This window comes from Coffea eugenioides, chromosome 3 (genome assembly GCF_003713205.1).
Source record: "Coffea eugenioides isolate CCC68of chromosome 3, Ceug_1.0, whole genome shotgun sequence".
Lineage (NCBI taxonomy): Eukaryota > Viridiplantae > Streptophyta > Magnoliopsida > Gentianales > Rubiaceae > Coffea > Coffea eugenioides.
The window spans coordinates 3,108,049-3,129,911 of record NC_040037.1 but is presented as its reverse complement, the minus strand read 5'-3'; the positions used below and the strand labels follow the sequence as shown (position 1 = coordinate 3,129,911).

Here is a 21,863-nt window from a genome sequence, read left to right as displayed (position 1 = left end):
TCACAGAAAGCTAATAAAAATTCAAATACCATACAAAGATGCTACTAACTAACGTCACAACAATTTCAGAAAAATTAATTACAGAGTATTTGATTCAGATTACAACTGTGCAAATTCCATTTCCTTCAAGAATGCGGATTGACACAAATTGGTGTCATCATACCGAAAAAAAAAAAATGCGTCAGCGCTACCTCTGATCTGTATAATCCCATATACAAGCAGCATTTCCCAAAAAAAAAAAGATGTTCAGTACTGTGAGAATAGTCCACAAACAGGATCCCATATGCAAGACATAGACACGCAAGTGTTCGTTTTACTGAATGAAGCAGAAAGGTCGATCACAAATTTGTACACCCAAGTTTCCATGGTGACTGATTTATGGCAACCTCTATATACCAACAATAAATAACAGGAAACGGGCAGCTTTTAGAAAATGCCGGTACAGTCTTGGTTGTTGGACCATAAGAAGATACATTCGCTTGGGCTCTTATGAAGCAGGTGGTGGCAAAAATGGATTGCCGGAAACCCTGAGAAGAAAAAGAAAGTTTAATTAAAGAACTAAACACCTAACCCAAGTTCAATCAAGAATATAATAGAAAAATATACAAGGAAATGGTGACTTACTTAAGGTTCAGCCCAGACTTCCCAACAAGGTTGCTTGGTACTGTTCCAGTCAGATTATTATTTTGCAAGAAGCTGCCACGCACAAATACCACAGAAATTAAGTGGATGAAAGGTCATAATCTTTAACCTGCTCTCCGCTTAAAAAGAGTCGATATAATTATTCATTTTTTGATGAGTACAGTAAGTCTAGATTATGGAAACAGCCTCATAAAAATTCAAGCGTTTTGTTCCCTCCACCAGTAATAAGTCAAAATACCACTGGATCTTCAGACATTATTTAAGTCTTAATCAATAGTTAATATATGCAGAAGCAACTCGAGTACCAAGTATGCATCACGCTAACAACACTAACTCTAGTAACAAAAGCTCCTCATATGAATTTGAAGAGTACAACACAAAATATGATAAGAGTAAATAAAGTACAATTTTATAGGCTAGCACTTCTTTACACCATGACAGACAAGCTAATCGGAGATAAGCATTGCAGCACATTTGCATCAAAAAGGAAATGTCTCAGGAGAACCTTCTTTCCTTTGTTACAACCATATATGTGTAAATAGTGTGGTTAAATTTAACTCCTAAGATGTCATGGCCATCCAATGAGTAAGTCACAATACTGACAGTGGAACACGAGAATGCAAAATTAATGTTTGATCTGCATATAGTATAATGCTCCCCAAATGTAGGTATTATTTCCTGTATGTAAATAAGCAGATAAAAGGAACAAAATTATCTTCAGATAGAAATGATAAGCATTCACAGGTACTTGAAAGCCAAAGCTGGAAGGCATAAGTAGTTCTAGTTTCCCATTTTTCCCCTATAACAGAAGAACTGTTACAGTCAAATGGTCTTATTGTCACTAGTCACAACCAAAAAATGTTTCATGATGCATGTTTTGTTTGATCACTAATGAGCCTGCCTTTGTTGATGAAAGAGTTGCCTTCTAGAATACCATTGGTAATTGTGAAGCTACCATCGATAACCCGAGATGTTGCACAAGATATGTGTAACTATACAATGATAGGGTATCTGAAAGTTGCAGGAACTACAAGCAAATTAAGGGGGGCTTCTTGCTCTATTTTCTCATGCAGCACTTTCTCAATAGTATTAATGGAAAATTTGAAGCCCCCAACTCTAACACGTTTCTAAAGGTCTAGCTAGTATGAAGGTTTAGTATTTTACTTCTTTTGTAAGTCTAACAGAGAAACTACCATTTAGCTGCCGTGACAAAAGTCTGAAGAAAAGTGTATATATGGCCCATACAATGTAGTTGAAACATATATTTCATAACATAAGCTTCTGTTTCACGATCTCGCACTTAAGCATCTAAAACATATTGTCGACACTATTAATCCATTTAAAACTACCAGGACAAATGACAATGACCCATCTACCAGTCAAAAGCAAAGAAAAAACCCTAGTCTAAATGATACTATAAGGTTAAACAATCTTGTACAAAGAATATGTATAAACCTTATGCTAATGAATATTCAAGCTCATGTAGTTAAATTAACCTATTTCCTAGCAACCTAATCTTCTAAATATTGTGGTGATTCATTAGAAACAACTTTTAAACACAGCGTTCTGGTTCGTTGCCATCTAATGACTAAAAGGGTTTACCTACCTAGCATCTAGATTTTCCCTGACTATGCAATTGGAATGGCATCAGCCATGATTGCTAGGGGTAAACTAGTTCAACATCAGTAACCTGGTAGAGGATTTATAGGAGGTCTTCAAGGTAGGATGAATATATCAAGACACATGCATGCATGAGTGTGCATCAGGCGATTGTTCACATGGCATATAATGCACAAACAAGGCAGAGAAGTGAATATCCATCTACATGTGAAAGAAATCTGAGCCCTAAGCATGATAAGCATAGAACTCACAGTTCATGCAAATTTTGAATGTTTCCAAGTGATGAGGGAATCTCTCCACTGAGCTTATTGTCCTCCAGATGCCTGAAATAAAATATTTGGTCCATCAGATTTTGGAGACAGCTAGAGCATAATGAAGATTGCTTAAAGTATGAAAGGCAAATCTACTCTTGAAAATTATCTTGAAGGATTGAAAGAAAAAATCAAGACCACTGACATCAAAACAAAAGAGCCTCAAGTTACAGAATTTATATATCAGAGCTGCAAATTGCTAGCTGCATAAGAGAACCTAAGAAAACTATGGTCTTGGATATTTTACCAGACACCCTTAATACCTCACTCTATCAATTCTTGAGAAATCATGCTCTTCAATCCAGCAAATAATATCTCACCAGATGAAAAAGAGGTGAGGAAAGAAGATGAGATCCTACTCACAGAATTTCCAGTCTCTTCAGTGAAGAAAGGTTGGGTATAGATCCTGTCAAACTATTGTTTCCAAGCAATCTGTCAAACATTAAGAGATTGTTTAGCAAAGAGCATAAATCTCTTTGTCCTAGTGCAAAAAGAATAAACCACTTACATGCCAGACAATGCTGATAAACTGGATATGTTTGGTGAGATAGATCCCGAAATGCCCATATTCGTTAGGTTTCTGTTGACAATAAGGATGAAAGACTAAGGCATGATATGAGGTTGAGTCTGCCATTTTTATTCATATTAAGTTTGAACTTACAAGGTGGTAACTCGAACTTTGGGACCTTTTGAGCATGAAACTCCAGTCCAAGAGTATTGACGTGGTAAACATGGATCACCGTTCCAATCAAGTGGAGGGTTCTTAATGCTCGCCTTTATTCTTTCCATAGCAATTACTGCAAAATACAAATTTACATCATTTAGAGATACACAAAGTGCTCAATCTAGAGAAAGAAGAAGAGCAAACTTCTTGAAAACAAAATGAGAACCATATAACCAGCCACCATTTTCTAGCACTGAGAAGAAAGTCAACTCTGCAGGTTGACAATCTCGTAATAATATTAAGCTAGCTGCCACATAGCAGATTGCTTCATCTTAGAACAATTAGATCAAATCTGAACATCAGCATTCCCCCTTTCCCCCTCCTTCCCATTTCTTCTTTCCACTCCACCCTTTGCTTCCACAGGATTAAAAAAGGAATACAAGAAAATAACTTTCTGATGGGTAGATTCTACGTGAGCAAAAATTAAAGTCATTTAAATGAATAAATAAATTAAAAATATCATCAAGAATTTCATTAGTTTGCTAAGCCCCCAAAGATAATCTCTTTGAAATTGACTCAACCAAAATGTATCCCATTGAGCAGCTAGAATGCATGAAAAGAAATTAGACAAATGGTTACAGGTTATTAGCTGTTTATTTCCTTTAAGGCAAGAATAATAACTCATAGTTAGGAGCCAAACCATCTCTTGTAAGAGTTCTTCCACCAAGATTCAGAACTTCAAAAACCTCTCCAGCATTGATTAGAGGACCAATTGCCGAGCCAGTAGCTGGAGTCAAAGTTATATTTGTTAAGCCAGCAAGAGGCCACTGGTTTGCAAATACAGCTTCACCGGCTTCAGTCACAGCCAGATTCGCATAATACATAATGCCATTAACAGTTATGTTAAACACTCTTGGGCTCGCCGAAGGAGAAACACGATCATCAGCGAAATAAAGAGCAATATAATAGATTGAGTTTGGGAGAGACGTTGAAGGCCACGGTAACTCCAAGGGTTCTGGTTGATTGGTTCCTAGATGCGTCTGGAATACTTTAAGTGGTGGTATATTCCAGAAACCAGATACAGAGACATTCCTGGAAGATGGTGTGGTGGAATTATCTTCTCCAAATGGCTGCCAATACCGATCAAATTGATCATCAGGATACCTGCCATATTCTAATGCTTATGTCAGCACATCAACAATATGCATACCAAATACTAAAGTCGATGATATTTCTTTTGCATTTACTTGAAGGAATCAACTGAAGCATTAAAGCTGCTAGCCACTCAAAAAATGAACAAAAAAAAAGAAGAAAGAATTGTGAAGTAACACTAGTTTGATTGTAAAATCAGCAAAAGACAGAAAAACTATATTTAGCAGCTTTTATTGGAAAAAATGTAATAAACAGAAAAATGGGTAAAGGGAAAATGTCCTTTAACCCAAAGCCTTTTTTCTGGGAACCGGACAAAGAAAATCAAAATTTCACATTAACATCAAAATTTCACATAGATTTCACATTAAGCAGGTCGATATTCAAGCAAATTTGAACATCAAAATTTATCCATAATGCAAAATCTAAAGGACCTCAATATGATTCTGGCAAGACTTAATATATACGACGAAGACAAAAGCTGTATATAAAAAGGTGTAGCATTGATGCTACTCACCTTATGAGTGGTCCATTGTATCCAAAACTGTGCCTTGCCACCAATTTCAAACCATAAGTACCAAAATCCGTAGAATTATACAACGAATTAGCCAAGACTACAACCTCTAATGCAGATATAAAAGGGTCTGAATCAGTATAATTGTTGGCTGCCAAACAAACACTTATAGCTTTCCCTGCAGCCACAAAAATCCCCTCATAAATTGAAGCCTTCTTCTGTCCATAATCCTCAGTTGTATTCACAATACTCCAAATGGTCCCATCCACTACCTGATCAAATACAGGAGGATTGGCATTCCCATTTACTCCCCCATAAAAATATGTAGTCCTCACCAAGTATTTACCAGTTCTGAAAGCAGGAATATCATAGCAGAATTTCTTGTAAATATTGTTTTGGACTGGAAATGTACGGACAGTTGATAGGGTTAAGTCTTCATATTGAGTGGATAGATTCTTCGGTGTGCCTACAGTAATGAAATCATTGTCTGGAACCCATTGCTGGCCGTTGATCACTGTTGGGCTTGTTGCTCCACAATCGATAAATGTACCTGAAAAATGAAAAAGTCCGCACGATAAATATCATCTTCAGCAACAAAAGAAATAGCCCGCAAAGCTACAATTTTGTATTCAATTCCCCAACCCCGTCCCCTCCTCCCAAATGTAAAAGAAAAAGAAAGACAACCCAGAAATTTAGAAACTTTGGCTTAAATTCAACAAAAAAACAACCCACAAATTTCAAAAACTTCAACTGCAATCAGCCCTCCTCTCCCCTCCGCACCCCCCTCCCCCCCAGCCAAAAAAAAAAAGCAACAGGTTTGAAAACTTTGTCTTTAATTTTTTTTTAAAACAGAGAAACCACGCAGTTGAAAACTTTCTCAATCAATTTAATACAAAGATGGAAAAACAAGCGGAGAGATGATGTGATCATGCAAATGGGGTTTTACCTCTAAGGGATTCAGAGAAGGTAAGAGAAGGGATGAGAGACAGGAAAAGGAGGAGGAAGGGGAAAAGGAATTTCATGGTTGATGATGATTTTGGTGGCTAAGGCCAAGGTATACATGAAAAAATTGGAATTTTTGAGAAAAGGAATACGAGTTTGACGGGTCCGAGTGATTAATGTTACATTTAGTGGAGGAGTTGAAGTTGAATGAGTCGTTGGATGAGCTGTGCAAGAAAAGAATAGCAGCAATAGCGAGAAAGAGCAAGGGGTGAAGTTGGTGAAGAGAAAAGAATAAGTACTAGTATAACTGTATAACGTAGCACCAGGAATAATAGTGATGGGGATCAACTAAGGTCAGGCAGCTTTAGCAGCTGCTGGGGCCTCATGACGCACGAAGGAATGAGTTACAAGGACGCGGGAGGAGGAAGGATCGAAGAATCAGGGTCTGAAAGGTTGGATTTTTGGACGGAGGTAATAAGGGAGGTTAGGGAGGGAAGGGACTACGAGCCGGGGGCAGGGGCCGGCACGTTGGCTTTATTTTTCGGGTTAATTGCACTTTGCCCACCGAAGCTTGGGCCCTTATAATATTTTGCCCCCTAAACTCCAAATATATACATTTTACCCCTCATGGTCAATTTTTGACAGAGTTAACATGAATACATTTTTCACGACCAAAATATTCTTGGCTAATTCTTAAACACACATAATAATTATAATATAATAAATACCTATTTCTTTAATAGTTGCTAAATGTATCTAAACACAATTATACTATGCATTTCGATTTTTTAGCCTTAAAATGAATTAGATAATTCACAAAAAAAGGTCTAAGCAACTCAATGTATTTATCTTAATGTTGCTAGCAATACTAATTTTAAATGAAATAAAATTAATTAGTGTATTTGGAATGAAAATTATTTACTTATATTTTTTTATTATAGCACTTTAATGTGTTTTATATGAGATAAAAATATGATTAAAAGTAAAAATGTATTCAAAATGTATTAGAGAATATTCAATTTTTTTCAAAATGTAGAATGCAAACAAAATACAAAGAAAGGTATGAATGTGATATAAAATTACCAAATAGCATCTTATTGACTCATGAAAATCATGTGACAGTCACAAAGTAAATGAGAATTATCAAAACTAATCCGTTTATAATTTAAAGGAAGAAAGATAAGCGATGGAAAACTTGTGTAGATATTTTAGAAAATTTTAAATTATTTTTTTCTCTATAATACAATTTTTTAAATTCTTTGGTATTATACCATCTTTTATTTTTTAAAACATGTGATTGTGTTTTTTTCTAATAAAATGTTTCATATTTCGATTAAAAGTATAGCATTATTCTAGAACTATTATGTAAGGGTATTACTATTATTTTGTTAAAATTTTGGATAAAGAATTTATCATTAATATTTGATTAGTCAATGAAGAGGTCAAAGTATATATATTTAAAGTTTAGGGGCAAAGTGTTGTAAAAGATCAAGTTCAAGAGGTCAAACTGCAATTAATCCTTATTTTTAATTTCCTCCTTTGCGTCTATTGCCATTTGTTGGGTCGTGGGAATTTGGTGAGATATGGAATTGGTGTCGTTATTTTTTGCTGGTTTTTGGGATGCTTACAGCCAAACTGGAGCCCATGCAAGGATTAATTATTGTGTTTGACCAAATTACAAAACCTCGTTCTTAGTAACTTCCATCCAACTTCACAAATATTACCAAAAACAAAAAGAACTTCACAAATAGAAGATCTATAAGATAAGACGACCACAGTGCCCTATTACGCTGAGGCTTTCCTGCAAGAGTACTGGCAGATCCATAAGAGGCGAGAAACACGTCATTATAAGGAACACACCAAATGGGTAGCACCAGAAGAGGGTTGTCTAAGAATTAACGTCGATGGAGCTTTCGATGAAGAAGCAGCTGGTGTTGGTGTGGTGGTGAGGAATCACTTGGGTCAAGTAGAGGCTGCAAGGGTCGAAGGAGCCCGCAATGCTGAACACGTAGAATGCGCGGCTTTCCTCACAGCTTTGGAGTTTTTGCAAGAGACTTTGGCATCTCGCACTTCTTACTCGAAGGGGATGCTCTAAATATCGTACAAAGGATCAACAGCAAGGAACCTGATTTGTCATTGATAATAGGTAACCTAATCCATGGCATAAGATCATTTGATTCTGTCAAGGCCAGTCATGTGAGGAGGACCAAGAATGTCCCCGCCCACATCATGTCAAAGGTATCGTTGTCTCTTGAGGGAAGTAGAGTCTGGTTTGTAAACTTCCCCAAATCTGTTCTGCTGTGGATGCTGCTCTTGTCGATTTGCAATGAATGGAGGTTTACTTTTCAAAAAAAAAAGAAAAAAGATGACCACAGTGCCCCATGGCCCCCATCTAAGACGGAACAGGTAATCAGAATTCAGCAAATTACCCATCTGGCTCCTAAACTTTTATTCCCCCAACCAAGTTAACCCATTATATTATCTTGTAGATAATTTCATGAATAAAAGAACAATAATATCGTTGCATTCAGTTTACATGGGAGGTAAAGCGGATATATTTAAGGTTGAAGGGGGTAAAATAATGACTATCCAAAAGTTTCAGGGTGGAGTCTTGCCAACCCTTCTACCAAGTTTGTTGGTAAGCAAGATATGCCATTAATGTTCCAATGGATACCAATTTAACAGGTCTCGAGCCCAACCACCTTTCAACTGGCGGAGTTCAAAACAGCCAAAGGGGTAGCCAGCAATCTGATTTTCATATGAATCATTTCGGTTCACCGACGTAATATTAGCAGCTCATTTTAGAACTTCAGCCAAAAGAAGCCTAGAAAAGTTGTAGTTACTAGTCATTGGAGTCTAATCCCGTAGTCAAAGTTGCCGTTCTTACTCTTGTCAGCAGAAAATTCTAACCTTAACCATAAATACAAAGGATTCCATCAAGGATTCCAACAGTTAAACAGTGGCCATGAATATCTAAATGCCATCTTCTTCACAGTAAGTAATGCATATAGTAAAACGTTTTTGTCCCTCTATATATTTTGGTCTGTGTGTGCTTCAATTAAAATTTTTTTTTTTTCCAATCAATGTAGTATCTGTTTTACACTCAAAAAATAAAAATAAAAATAAAGAGTTCTGGTATTGGAAATGTTTTTCTATATTGTATTACATGCCTAATTGACAGTACCCCTTACTTGTCCAGAAATTATGATATATATATATATATATATATATATATATATATCTTATATCCACTGACAGTGCATATAATATTACTGTTGGATTTATGACATATGTGTAAAAATTGAATTTTAAATTCAAATTTTATATAATTGTCATTTATCCAACGCTGACTGTGTATATACTGTCAGTATAAAAAATATTTATTATATATATATATATATATGTGTATAGAACTTAGCCAAAAGATAAATTTTGTGATTCAGTCCATCAGGAGTGCTAATAAGCAAAAAAATAGAGAGAGAGAAGATTTTTAAGTTTCTCTTTATGATGCATATACGGATTTGAGACAGCTAGCAATTGAAGATGCATATACGGACAATTGAAGATAATCGTCCGAGAAAATTTACAGCTCTGGCAAGAAAAGCCGCTAAGTTGGACCACCGTAGAAGAAAAAACAAAGGAACAGCAGCCATCCATCAATAATTGTCCGAGGCAACTAACATCCTATGGACATCTATCAGTCCACAATTACCTCTTTTGCAATGGTAAAATTAACCATCATCTGATTATTAGTTTCTTATCCTTCTTGTACTCTGATGTTTCAGCACCACAAAAAAAAAAAAGAAGCGTTGCTACAATTCCAGAATGGACGGAACGGACGGTTTCTTATCTTTAAGCTATATTCAATGCCTTTACCGATTTCTCTTCCTCTCCATTTCTGTGCACCTATATATATGGAGTATTAAATTATTAATTCAACTTGTTCTCATTTCAATGCACCAAGTGAAGCCCACACTTTCACACACCTACAAAGGAAGAAGATAATTTCAAATCTCCATGGCTAACTCAGATTCCAAAGAGGTCATGGTCGATCTTTCTCCGGCCATCAAAGTCTACAAAGATGGGACGGTGGAGAGACTCTCTGGCTCGCCATTTGTACCACCGTCGCTAGATGATCCAACCACCGGTGTTTCTTCCAAAGACATCACTATTTCACCAAGCATTTCAGCTAGAATGTACCTTCCTAAGATCTCTGACCCCAACCACAAGCTCCCCATCTTAGTCTTCTTCCATGGTGGACGCTTCGTTGTCGAATCAGCCTTCTCTTCTCTCCACCATCGTTTTGTCAACGTATTAGTATCTGAAGCCAGAGCTGTTGCTGTTTCTGTGGAGTATAGGCTGGCCCCTGAGCACCCTTTACCAGCAGCGTTAGAAGATGGCTGGGCTGCCCTTCAATGGGTGGCCTCACATGTTGTTGAGGGCTCCTGCATTGAGAAAGAGCCTTGGTTGGTCAAACATGGCGATTTTAACAAGATTTATGTGGGGGGTAACAGTGCTGGTGGAAATATAGCGCATAACATGGCTATTCGAGCTGGAGTTGAGAGCTTGGTTGGTGATGTGAAAATCTTGGGTGGATTTTTGTCTCATCCTTACTTTTGGGATTCAACAACCAAGAAAGAAAATAATGAAGAAAGCATGCCTTACAAGGTCTTTATGTTTGCTTATCCCTTGGCGCCAGGTGGGATTGATAATCCAATGATCAATCCATTAGCTGATGGTGCACCCAAATTATCCGGGCTCGCTTGTTCCAGGTTGTTTGTTTGTACTTCTCAGAAGGATCAGTTCAGAGAAATCAATCTTCTTTACGTCGAGGCATTGAAGAAAAATGGTTGGAAAGGAGAACTGGAGCTTGTCGATGTTGATGGAGAAGATCATTGTTTTGAGGTCTTCAACCCTGAGACTGAGAAATCAAAGAGTCTGATTACCCGTTTGGCTTCCTTCATCAGGGATTAAGTTTGGTTTATGCTTTACATTACATATCTGTGTCTGTTTTTCCTGATTTGCGTACCTCTTTTTCTTTTGACTTGTTCTCCTAGTTTTGGCTTCTGCTAAATTATTGTTGACAATCATGCACAAGTCAAAGAAGGGCATGGATCGTGTATCCACCAATTATCCGTGCCTAAACATTGGTCAACCAGAAGTGGAAAATCACATCAGAAAAGAATTTCTTATATATCTTGTCCACATTAAAATACATTATCTCTTCGCGCTTTCTGACGACTTCTGTATCACCAAGTAAATATAAATGAAGTTTTATAAAAAACAATGATGTTAAGTTCTATTTCACCATCTAAACTAAGCACTGGTAAAACAAGAGAGACAATTTCCAGTTCTTTCCATGGCTTCGGATTCAAAAGAGGTTGCAACTGATCTTTCTCCACTCCTTAAGGTATACGAAGATGGCAGAGTGGAGAGATTCTTTGGTTCACCATACGTTCCACCATCACCAAAAGATCCATCCACTAGTGTATCATCGAAAGACATCACCATTTCAGCAGACTTTTCAGCTAGACTCTACCTTCCAAATGTCCAAGACTCGAGCAAGAAGTTCCCCATTTTAGTCTACTTCCACTGTGGAGGCTTCTGTACTGAATCAGCCTTTTCCATTCTCCATCATCGTTATCTCAACCTACTAGTCTCTGAGGCCAATGCACTGGCTGTTTCTGTTGAGTATAGACTAGCTCCAGAATGCCCTCTACCAGCAGCTTATGAAGATTGCTGGGCTGCCCTTCAGTGGATCTCTTCCCATGTTGTTGTCAACTCCGACACGGATAAGGAACATTGGCTGCTGAGCCATGGAAACTTTGATGAAGTTTATATAGGGGGTGACAGTTCTGGTGCCAACATAGTTCATAACATAGCCATGAGAGCTGGGGTTGAGAGCTTAGATGGGGATGTGAAAATCTTGGGTGGATTTCTGTCTCACCCTTTCTTCTGGGATCCAGAAATTAAGGCAGAAAATGTTGAAGAAACTATGCTGTATAGAGTTTGGAAGCTTGTTTATCCAGCACCTCCAGGTGGACTTGACAATCCAATGATAAATCCCTTAGCTGATGATGCACCTAGCTTATCCCAACTAGGGTGTTCGAGGTTATTTGTGTGCACTTCTGAGAAGGATGAGTTGAGAGAAAGAACAGGTCTTTATGTTCAGACTTTGACGAAAAGTGGTTGGAAAGGTCAAGTGGAGCTGGTTGAGATTGAAGGAGAGGATCACTGCTTTCACATCTTCCACCTCGAGTCTGAGAAAGCCAAGAGCCTTGTAAAGCGTTTAGCCTTTTTTATTAATAATAACTGATGTTGTTTTGCTTTTGTTCGTTCCTTTTTTATTAATAATAACTGAGAGGATCATTGCTTTTTTTTTTTTTTTATTCATGTGCCGTTTCTAGAATTTAACTCTTGCATTCGATGTTTATTTAATTCCGAGATTCATTGATCTATGAGACAAATTTATCAGCATATAATACTGCTAAGAACGGTTTTCCAAGATTCGGCAATTACAGGGAGAAAGAAGATGCTAATTGAATCAAACAAGAGCCGGTTCCTCAACTTAGGAGTTGGGACCGTTGATGTGAACCTCTTTGTCCAATTCTCTATCTCCTTCCTACTAATTAGTAATATACAGTAGTAACTGATATGGACTAATGGAAATAAGTACCATTGTTGACACCCTTTCCCCTGATTCCCCTGAAGAATAAGATAACACTGTAATCTCATGGTTTCCAATTCTAGTCATATTGTCACAGATCTCTTTCCAGTAATCAGAGTCTATAAAGATGGCAAAGTAGAGAGACTTTTTGGCTCACAATATGTTCCACCATCACCAGAAGATCCCATCACAGGTGTTTCCTCCAAAGACATCACAATCTCACCAGAAGTCTCAGCTAGGCTATACCTCCCAAAGATCACTGATCCCAACCAAAGGCTCCCAATTTTAGTGTACATCCATGGCGGAGGCTTTTGCATTGAATCGGCCTTCTCCTTTGACCATCAACGTCATATAAACCTCCTAGTCTCCCAAGCCAAAGTAGTAGCTGTTTCAGTCGAATATAGACTTGCCCCAGAACACCCTTTGCCTGCAGCATATGAAGACTGTTGGGCTGCCCTTCAATGGGTGGCTTCTCACATTGACAATTCGAGCATGGAAAGAGAACCATGGCTAGTTAGCCATGGAAACTTCAATAAACTCTATGTAGGAGGGGATAGTGCTGGTGCAAATATAGTGCACAATGTTGTTTTGAGAGCTGGTGCTGAAAGCTTATATGGGGATGTCAAGATCCTGGGTGCATTTCTTACTCAGCCATATTTTTGGAGCTCAAATTTAGCGTCTAAGGGTTGTGGCAATCCCAGGGTGGAGACTTTGGCAACTGAGATATGGATGTTTGCTTATCCATCTGCTCAAAGAGGAATTGATAATCCAATGATAAACCCTTTGGCTGATGGTGCACCTAGTTTGGCTAGACTAGGATGTTCAAGGTTGTTGGTCAATGTGGCTGAGAAAGACATTCTTAGAAATGGCGGAATTCTTTATGTAGATGCTGTGAAGGAAAGTGGATGGAAAGGTGAAATAGAACTGTTGGAAGTGGAAGGAAAGGACCATTCCTTTCATATTTTCAATCCAGAGGATAAGGAGGCAAAAATTCAGATGCAGGTTCTGGCTTCTTTTCTCATGTATTGAATATTTTGCTCTCACTCTTTATTTTTTTCCTGTTATAATTCGAACTGCGTAATGATTCTTGGGCCAATTCTTGAATTTGCACTTGGTTTTTTGAGCTTCTAGTTTGCTGGGAAGAATGCTAAGCAAAAGCATTTTGTGCCTAAACAGATGCCCATTGGAACTATGTTTCTTTACTCGTCTATTTGTCCCAGGTTTCTGTTCAGATTTGATCCTTATTTAACATCTCAAATCTTTGGATCTTTGTTGCGTTCCTTTTGTCTATTATATTGCAAACTAGTGATAAATCTCACTACTGTAATCAAAGTCTAGTCTGTGGATCATTAGCTCACTTACTACTATCATATTGCACTGGATACTGGCTTCCCAATCTCAATATGCCGCCATCTTTTCCCTATCATCGCTCTTATGTTTGATATTGGACCTGATGTCTGTATAATTTGATTGTTTTCACACTGAGATCAGAATACAAGTCAAATATCTGTAGACAATTTGGAGTTCCAATCTGCAACTATACTAGTTAAAATGAAAGAGATGAAAGATAAACACCACCCAGCCCTTTATTGCCAAAAATGGTCTCATTTCTAAGTTGAAATGGAAAATGAACATCAATAAAAGGTGCATTCAAAGCTTTTCAAATGAATCCTTGAGGTCATCTTAGAAAAGCTTCGGAATCAAATCCTACATGCTAGTATTCTTAGCCAGATGTGGTTGAACGTGGTAGTCAGTACGCATAAAAGAACAGATAATTGACCAACACTTCAACAGAGTCATGAAATGATTCTTTTTCAGCGTGTAGCCTCCTTCTGGTGGCGACCTTTTTCCTTCTCTTTCACTTTACTTCCTTGGTTAGTATCACATTCAGGGACTTTTGCTTGAACAATCTTCTCTTCATCATTTTTGGAAAGTTCATGATTTTCTCCATGTACCCCTCCAAACCCTTCTTCATCAGACCTCGTTGCATGGCATTCTCCAAAAGAATTCATGGTTTCTTCCCTTGGATGTTTGCCTTGAGATTGGTCCTTTTTTTTTTTTTTTAAACAAATAAGATGATATCCAAACAAACCCCACTCATTCAAGAACCTTTTCATAAGTTTGGGTTGGGGGTGGGAGGGAGCGAGGGAAGATGTAGAACAAAGGGTGGAGTCCCAACTAAAATAAGATGGAAGGGCAGAAATGCATGGCAGTTCGAGGAAAAATGAAGCAATCATAAGTCAATCTTAGATCATGCAAAGAAAAGAGTGGCTGGAGTTTCAAGAAGAACAACTAGACAATGATGAAAAGCACAGGACAGGAATAAGTCACCAGGTGTACAACCACCAGATGAAGGAAAAGTGATGATCAACACTGATGCGGCTGTATCTGCAACATTGGCTGGAGCAGGTTTGGGATTGATAGCAAGAGACAAACATGGAAGCCTCATTGAAGTTAGAGGTATAAGAAAAAACAGCAAGCGTGAAGCTGAATTAGAAGGAGCAAATGCAAATCCGGCAGGGATTGGCTATGGCCAAAAAATGCAAGGTGGCAAAGAATTGAGGTGGAGTCTGATTGCAAAGCTGTCATTGAAAGAATCCAAAGGGGATGCAAGGAGGAGTCACCCTCAATTGATATAGTTTTCTCTCGTGGCTTAAAGAAAGTATACATGAAGGAGAATAATAGGACAACTGTCCTCTTTTGTAACTGATATCTTGTGTTTTCAAGTTCAATATATAAATATGTTATCGTTAGTTCAAAAAAAAAAAAAAAAACTCAAAGTATACACACCTATTAAGATTTTTTTTTTGGGTTAATATGAGTACCATAAATTCGCAATTGTGAGATCATTTTGATACGCAAAAAATTAAATAATATCCAATTTTGTAGTCTAACATCTAATCATCAAAATTATTTTGGATCTTTTTTTAGAGCTCGGTATTTAATGGTATATCCAATTTAGAGTGAATCGTCTGAAAATCGAGTCCTGCATGACCGCAAGAACAAAAAATTTTTTCTTTTCAACTTTAAATATTAAAACTGCAATTCTATGTGTATTGTGGAACCGGAGCCCTCGTTCTTTTTAAGCACGCAAGATATGCTTCAAGATCGGGCCCCTCCAGAGTTGGGATCAGTCTTTGTGAATCGAGTTTAGCCCACTAAAATTTTAGGCTCAATACCTTGTGTCAGTTGAGGCCCATGTAACCCAACATTGCCTGCTCCGGACCACTCATTCTTGGTACCCTTAAAATTTCCCAAAAAAAAAAAAAAAAAGAGCAAGAAGTTCTTTTTGAATTTATTTATTTTTTGCACTGACAGTGTAATTAATTTTTATATTAACATTTATGAAGATATGTCACGTACGTGTAATTTGAAATTTGATTTCATATTATATAACGTGATCTAAATTTACTAGTAAAAAAAAAATTATATAGTAAAAGTGTATAAAAATATATATATTTTTTTTTGTTTTTGTGTGTGGCTTTTACCCTTATTAGGAGACATTCCGTACCAACAGGGGTTGGTCCGAGTGGTAAGCAGCTCGGATTCGCTTAAGCAGGTCTTGTGTTCGAGTCCTAGTGTATACAGACACCCTTGTTGGGAGACTCTCCCATCATAGTCAGGTGCGCGATACGAGTCGGATCCGGATTAGTCGAGGCAAAAGCTTAGGATACCGGGCGGGCAACCAAAAAAAAAAAAGGAGACATTCCGTTTGAAAAGACGGTGTGGAAAAGGAGAGTAAAAAATTGGGCGGGGCAGTTGGCTGCCACTCGTGAAAGTCGTGTGGTTCTTACCATGAAGACAAAAGCGACCGTCTCAAACTGGCTGATTGCCGTGCTAAGTGAGCTGTAATGGTTACCTAATCAAATTGGTCAACGAATTTTGTTAGTACCCAGAGCATCACGTCGTTTCCACCATAGTCGTCCCAAGCCATTCTTGAAAGTCCCTTAGGGGATTCATTCACATTATTCTGTTCGAAACCACAGTCTACTAGTGACTGTTTTGTGGCTGCGCGAAGTTTCTCGTTCTTACCGCGAAGACAAGTAATAAAATGATATCTTATTTGATTGACGTGCTTAGATAATTTTCTAAGGCTCACCTATTCGTATTTGGTGGCACCGGACTGACAGGACCATTCTAATTTTCACAACTTTTCATGTGAAGGCAAATGCTTTATTTTACGATCAATATAAATGCTTTTTTGGATTAACTGAATACATTACAGAATTTATTATATATATACATACATCTGTATATGTCAAAAACCTAATACATCTGTATAAACTCAACTTATTGGCTTAAACATGCATTTATCTGCGTGCATAAAGAATCCAAATTCACGAGGGTTTGTTTCAGAATACATATTGAAATTGGTTAAAATTCAATTCAAATTCTTGAAAGTCATTTTCTTGAGTTGGGCCATCCGAATATCAAAATCTACTCAATTTTGCTTATGTCCCTGTATGTCTCTATATATATATACATCCAATCACATCCAAAGGTTAATTTTTGACTCAGTCAGCAAGAGACTTGGGTTTACAGTGGAATACATGACCAGGGTGTCTTTTTTTTTTTTTTCTTTCAGATAAACAATCGAGTGAAACTCTTGAATTTAAATAATGTGGTGGCAGACTGCAGTCTTGTTAATTCACATGAAATTTGGAGTGTCAACTTTTCAAACAATAAGAATCATAGAATTCAGGCTCAACTTATAAGTATTTTCTCTACTAGTTGAAAAAAAAAATTCAATTATTTCGTCTTCTCAAATATACGTAAGGATGGCGTGAGGGCAACGTCAATATTAGGTTACCACAATTTTTCAAACTATATATACATGTAAAATCAAAATAGTAGTGTCTATGCAACGGAGAAGTACCATATGAAACCGGCCAATAATTCAATTCAACTTACCTGTAGTCATTTCTCTTAACTGAAACTTCATCAAATCCAAATCTACACTCGATCGAGTGCATGACAAGCGAGTTATAGTCCTTTCATTTTCTACGCACTTGAAAAACCGTGGTCAGAAAAACAATCAAGTAAAAGTCTTCAATTGAAATAATGTGGCAGCAGATTAATTACTGCAATCTCGTTAATGATCATGAAAATAGATAATTGTCATCTATCAAAGAATAGCAACCGTAGACTTTAGATTCAACTCACAAGTATTCCTCCCTTGCAAATTAATAAGCAACTTGGATTTAAATATGTCTAACAATGGCGTGAGGACAACATCAAACATATTTTGTCCATTATTTAGGATTTCCTTTCCTTTTCTTGGCCCAGAGCTCAAAATTGACATTCTAGCCCAAGTCTATTTAGTCAAGCCAGTCTGGAGCTGCTGTCTTTCTTTGCTAGAAAATGCTTTTAAATTTAGAAAAAGCGCCATTTTGGTTCATTGTTGAGGCTATATAAACGGCCATGCTATTCGTGATAAATGCAACAAAAGTATTAACTCGTACAACCGATATTACAAGCCAAACTGTGCCTACTCTTTGTTGAAAATATTGAAATGGTGTCTAGCAAGAAAGAAGTGTCATCTGAATTTCTTCCCTTCCTCAGGGTCTACAAAGATGGTTCAGTTGAGAGGTTTCTTGATTCACCATATGTTCCACCAGCATTAGAAGATCCTGCCACTGGAGTTTCCTCAAAGGATATAACCATTTCTCCAGACATCTCAGCCAGAATTTACCTCCCAAAGCCCCCCACCACCACCCAAAAGCTTCCCATTTTAGCCTATTTCCACGGTGGAGCCTTTTGTATTGAGTCTGCCTTCTCTTTCCTCAGCCAGCGTTACATCAACACCTTGGCGTCTCAAGCCAAAGTCCTCGTTGTATCAGTTGAATATAGACTAGCCCCTGAAAACCCAATTCCCACAGCTTATGAAGATTCATGGGCTGCTCTTCAGTGGATTGCATCACACTCCAGCAATGATCAAAACTACAAAAAAGAGCCATGGCTTCTCAACCATGCAGATTTCAATCGAGTCTTTGTCGGCGGCGACAGTTCAGGAGCAAACATAGCACATAATTTGAGCTTAAGAGCCAGCCGTGAGAGCCTTCAAGGTGGCATGAGTATCCACGGAGTTTTGCTTTCTCATCCTTACTTTCTGAGTTCAAAGCCAATAAGTTTAGAGCCAAGTTCTGATGATGATGTTGACAAGAATTTACTCTACAAGGCTTGGGAATTCGCGTATCCAAATGCACCAGGAGGTTTTGATAACCCATTGATCAATCCATTTTCTAATGACGCACCCAGTTTATCAAGCCTGCAATGTTCAAGATTGCTTGTTTGCGTCGCTGAGAAAGATGAGCTGAGGGAAAGAGGAGTCAGGTACTTCAATGCAATCAAGAAAAGCGGATGGAAAGGAAAGGTGGAGCTCTTTGATGTTGAAGGAGAAGATCATTGTTTCCAGATTTTTGATATTGAAAGTGGAAATGCCAAAATCATGTTCAAACGCTTGGCTTCCTTCCTCAGCACTCCATTGAATTAGGATATAGCAGTAATAGACTGTAGAAGTTGGTGTACGTTCTTCAATTTGTTGGGCTGTATTCTTTAATTTGTGTTGTTTTGCATATCTAGTCTATTCATTGTTGCCAATTATTATATGTTGTACCAGTTTATATTATTGAAGGTTCGTTATAATTAGTATGAAACTTGATCTTGAGTGTGCTCTGGACACATTTCTAGTTGAACTAGATTAACTGCTCTGATGCATAACTCTCGTCCACCAATTAATATTCTGAAGTAATAAGCTCATAATCGCAGGCGCTTGGTTGAACCAAATTCTGAATCTTATTATTTGAAAAGATCATTTCAACCAAGTAAATCCACGAATTATGCTGTCAATTCTTGAGTTGGGTACATTAGTGCCAAGAAAATTGAACTGAGATCTTGTGGCTCCAATGCCCACTGTAAACGCTTTAATGAATGTCTGCGCAATAAAACGAAAACTCTGACCAAAAAAAAAAATTTGAAACATGAAAAGTGCTGTCAAATTCGGAGTTGGGACTACCTCCGCAATTACTGTGTGAGTAGTCAAATTCGGAGTTGAAGTAGTTGTTTTCTTCTCTAAGAGGGAAAAGAATTTGAAGTGCATGAAAGCAATTCTTGCAATTGGACGGGGCATCACAATTAATGGTTGTTTTGAGGTGCAATTTTTCCAAGTTAGGTTTGTGATGGTCATTTCATAATTATTGTGTAGATTCCTGAATGTCTTTGAATTATTCAATCCTACGGATATTCGAGAAAGAAATGTACGCGAACCCTGACAATCAAACACAAAATATATATAAACAGCCAGTTTACTGGATTACACCCAATTCTTAAGATGAAACCATTGATTTCCCTTGAGGAGATTTGTTTTACTCAGTCTGTTTTGGTTTGCAGCAGTGGATTTGGTAACGAGATTGTTGGCACCTGCTACTTGGCCATTCTCCAAATTTCAACCAAATCAAACAACCCTCCTTTGACTGCAAACCACACAAATCAAAACAAGCACAAATTTTCTTTGTTTAACGATTCCAATCTTCAATCATTAGACAAAAAATGAAAACGATGAGCACAAGAGCTGACCCACGAAAATAACAAGAAAAGGAAAAACAAAATCAGCGGAAATTCCTCAGCATGTTCCTAAGAAATAGGTATAGCTACCTCAATCTGTTTCCCAACTCCCAATTCTGAAGGCGACACTGATGATTGTACATTAATTAATACCCATTTGTTTTCTTGTACCTGTATGTTTGTGATGTTTTCAAATATCTTGCAGGCCAAACCGGATTAACAAAGCTCTAAGAATCCACAAACACCAAATACTAGTGAATATCTTTCCAAGATCTTCACTCGAGCCAGAGTCCTATATTGTTAAATAACCAAACGAGGGATCAAAGAACAATGGATTAGAGGCAGAACTAATACCTAGATAAACAAACGTATACCAAGTCAATCTGTTTCCTTTGAAATTTTAAAAACTCGTAAAAGCATCTTCATAAGTAAAAATACATAAAGTATAAGAATAAAAAAATAGAATAGCGATATAATTAAAGTGAAAATCTAGTGACTAAAACAAGTCTCTAACTTTTAAAGTCATAATACGTAACATGTCTAGTTTTCTTCTTACATTTTGACATGTCAACTCTGATTCGCTTTCTTGATCTCAACAACACTTAAAATTCATGAACTGCTTCGAACAGTGTCAGCCAGTATTTTCCAGCATTAATCATATTACCAATGGCATCATTTATTACAGGTTCGAGAGAGAAGTATATAATAAATTTTAAAATGAATGAGGTACATTTACATAACAAAAATCTCAAAACACCCAAAATGTTATTTCTTCAACGCGGAGACAGTCGGCGGAAGCCCCCAATGGACCCATATCTTTCACCTTATGGGCTGAAAGATCAAGAAATCTGGCAAATTATAGACGGTCAACTCCGACTTCTTCTTGTTCTTCCCTTTTTATTTGGGATTTCTCAGCAGAATTGCACAAACACTCGTGCGTGGCATTTCTTTGGCTGCTTGGAAAGGTGCCATCGATCCGTTTCCTTTCCTGCATGGATTAATCCTGACTCCAACCATCAAAAGTTACCCATGCATTTTAACTCTTCTTCTTGAATTAAATTTTGTGTGACATATATACGTAGCAATGTCACATACTGTAGAAGTTGAACCCTTCATAGGTCTAGCAGCTTCCCTAATTGGCTTTGAATTTTGCCCATTTGTTTTTCCTGTTTCATCCAAAATTGCAAACGACTGAATCCAATGACCCAGGCATTCCGCTTCAAACCGTGGACAACAACATCTCATCCGACACGACCTTAACAAATTCGGTGGAGTACAAGTAATCTCAATCTGGTGACATGATGCGTGGGGGCTCCAATTGGTTTCTAACAGTTCACTGTGGAAAATGTCATCGTATCCCAGTAATTCTTCTTCTTCTTCTTTTTTCATTCTTCCTTCGTAACTAGAAGTGCATTATAAAGAACTATTTATGTCCATTCTAAGTCATTTTTGTTTACATGACAAATTAAGCTCCAATTGGGTTGTGACATCAAGAAGGTCTCTGTGATTGTGGAGGAAGGCAACTCTTATCTGCCTGAGTATTGCCGATTGGCAAGTCCAACAAGAGTTTTTGGTTCTAGGATAAATTGTATTCTTTCCTGTACAATTGGAACTAATAACGTATGTGCTACGAAATTACAGAGCGCAATATATCAGAAAACATGAACAAGATCAGCTTTATTTGTTAGAATTCTATTTTGATTGCATGGTTGGGCAAAGTAGTTGGGCAAAGCAATTTCTTCAGGACCACAAAAACCAAATTGTTTGACTAAATCATGCAACCGACTACAA

At 37.5% G+C, this 21,863-nt stretch overlaps 5 protein-coding genes across 5 annotated transcripts; 4 read left to right on the top strand and 1 right to left on the bottom strand.

Annotated features, from left to right (window-relative positions):
• Window positions 1-39: 39 nt before the first annotated feature.
• Window positions 40-6,278, bottom strand: LOC113765565 (probable LRR receptor-like serine/threonine-protein kinase At1g67720). Its single transcript, XM_027309790.1, has 9 exons — window positions 5,847-6,278; window positions 4,904-5,450; window positions 3,938-4,401; window positions 3,235-3,370; window positions 3,082-3,153; window positions 2,937-3,005; window positions 2,514-2,585; window positions 625-696; window positions 40-527 (listed from the first exon to the last, which is right to left on the bottom strand). The coding sequence occupies exons 1-9, from the start codon at window positions 5,920-5,922 to the stop codon at window positions 488-490; spliced, it is 1,548 nt and encodes a 515-aa protein (XP_027165591.1). The 5' UTR covers window positions 5,923-6,278; the 3' UTR covers window positions 40-487.
• Window positions 6,279-9,722: 3,444 nt separating this feature from the next.
• On the top strand, window positions 9,723-11,034 carry LOC113764523 (2-hydroxyisoflavanone dehydratase-like). The gene has a single exon (XM_027308445.1). The coding sequence runs from the start codon at window positions 9,860-9,862 to the stop codon at window positions 10,814-10,816; it is 957 nt and encodes a 318-aa protein (XP_027164246.1). The 5' UTR covers window positions 9,723-9,859; the 3' UTR covers window positions 10,817-11,034.
• An 87-nt stretch (window positions 11,035-11,121) lies between these two features.
• On the top strand, window positions 11,122-12,172 carry LOC113764524 (2-hydroxyisoflavanone dehydratase-like). Its single transcript, XM_027308446.1, has one exon. The coding sequence runs from the start codon at window positions 11,202-11,204 to the stop codon at window positions 12,156-12,158; it is 957 nt and encodes a 318-aa protein (XP_027164247.1). The 5' UTR covers window positions 11,122-11,201; the 3' UTR covers window positions 12,159-12,172.
• Window positions 12,173-12,575: 403 nt separating this feature from the next.
• Window positions 12,576-13,644, top strand: LOC113767150 (2-hydroxyisoflavanone dehydratase-like). Its single transcript, XM_027311332.1, has one exon. It carries the CDS (start codon window positions 12,576-12,578, stop codon window positions 13,536-13,538), a length of 963 nt encoding a protein of 320 aa, XP_027167133.1. The 3' UTR covers window positions 13,539-13,644.
• A 4,377-nt stretch (window positions 13,645-18,021) lies between these two features.
• LOC113767114 (2-hydroxyisoflavanone dehydratase-like) lies at window positions 18,022-19,068 on the top strand. Its single transcript, XM_027311291.1, has one exon. It carries the CDS (start codon window positions 18,022-18,024, stop codon window positions 19,000-19,002), a length of 981 nt encoding a protein of 326 aa, XP_027167092.1. The 3' UTR covers window positions 19,003-19,068.
• Window positions 19,069-21,863: the final 2,795 nt, after the last annotated feature.

Excerpts from the sequence above, each read along its gene's own strand:
- LOC113764523 (XM_027308445.1), top strand. The coding sequence starts at position 9,860 with ATGGCTAACTCAGATTCCAAAGAGGTCATGGTCGATCTTTCTCCGGCC.
- LOC113764524 (XM_027308446.1), top strand. The coding sequence starts at position 11,202 with ATGGCTTCGGATTCAAAAGAGGTTGCAACTGATCTTTCTCCACTCCTT.
- LOC113767114 (XM_027311291.1), top strand. The coding sequence starts at position 18,022 with ATGGTGTCTAGCAAGAAAGAAGTGTCATCTGAATTTCTTCCCTTCCTC.
- LOC113765565 (XM_027309790.1), bottom strand. The coding sequence starts at position 5,922 with ATGAAATTCCTTTTCCCCTTCCTCCTCCTTTTCCTGTCTCTCATCCCT. Across the intron at positions 4,402-4,903 it reads TACAATGGACCACTCATAAG|GTATCCTGATGATCAATTTG; the intron begins GTGAGTAGCATC and ends AGAATATGGCAG. Across the intron at positions 2,586-2,936 it reads CTGAAGAGACTGGAAATTCT|GCATCTGGAGGACAATAAGC; the intron begins GTGAGTAGGATC and ends ATTTTATTTCAG.
- LOC113767150 (XM_027311332.1), top strand. The coding sequence starts at position 12,576 with ATGGTTTCCAATTCTAGTCATATTGTCACAGATCTCTTTCCAGTAATC.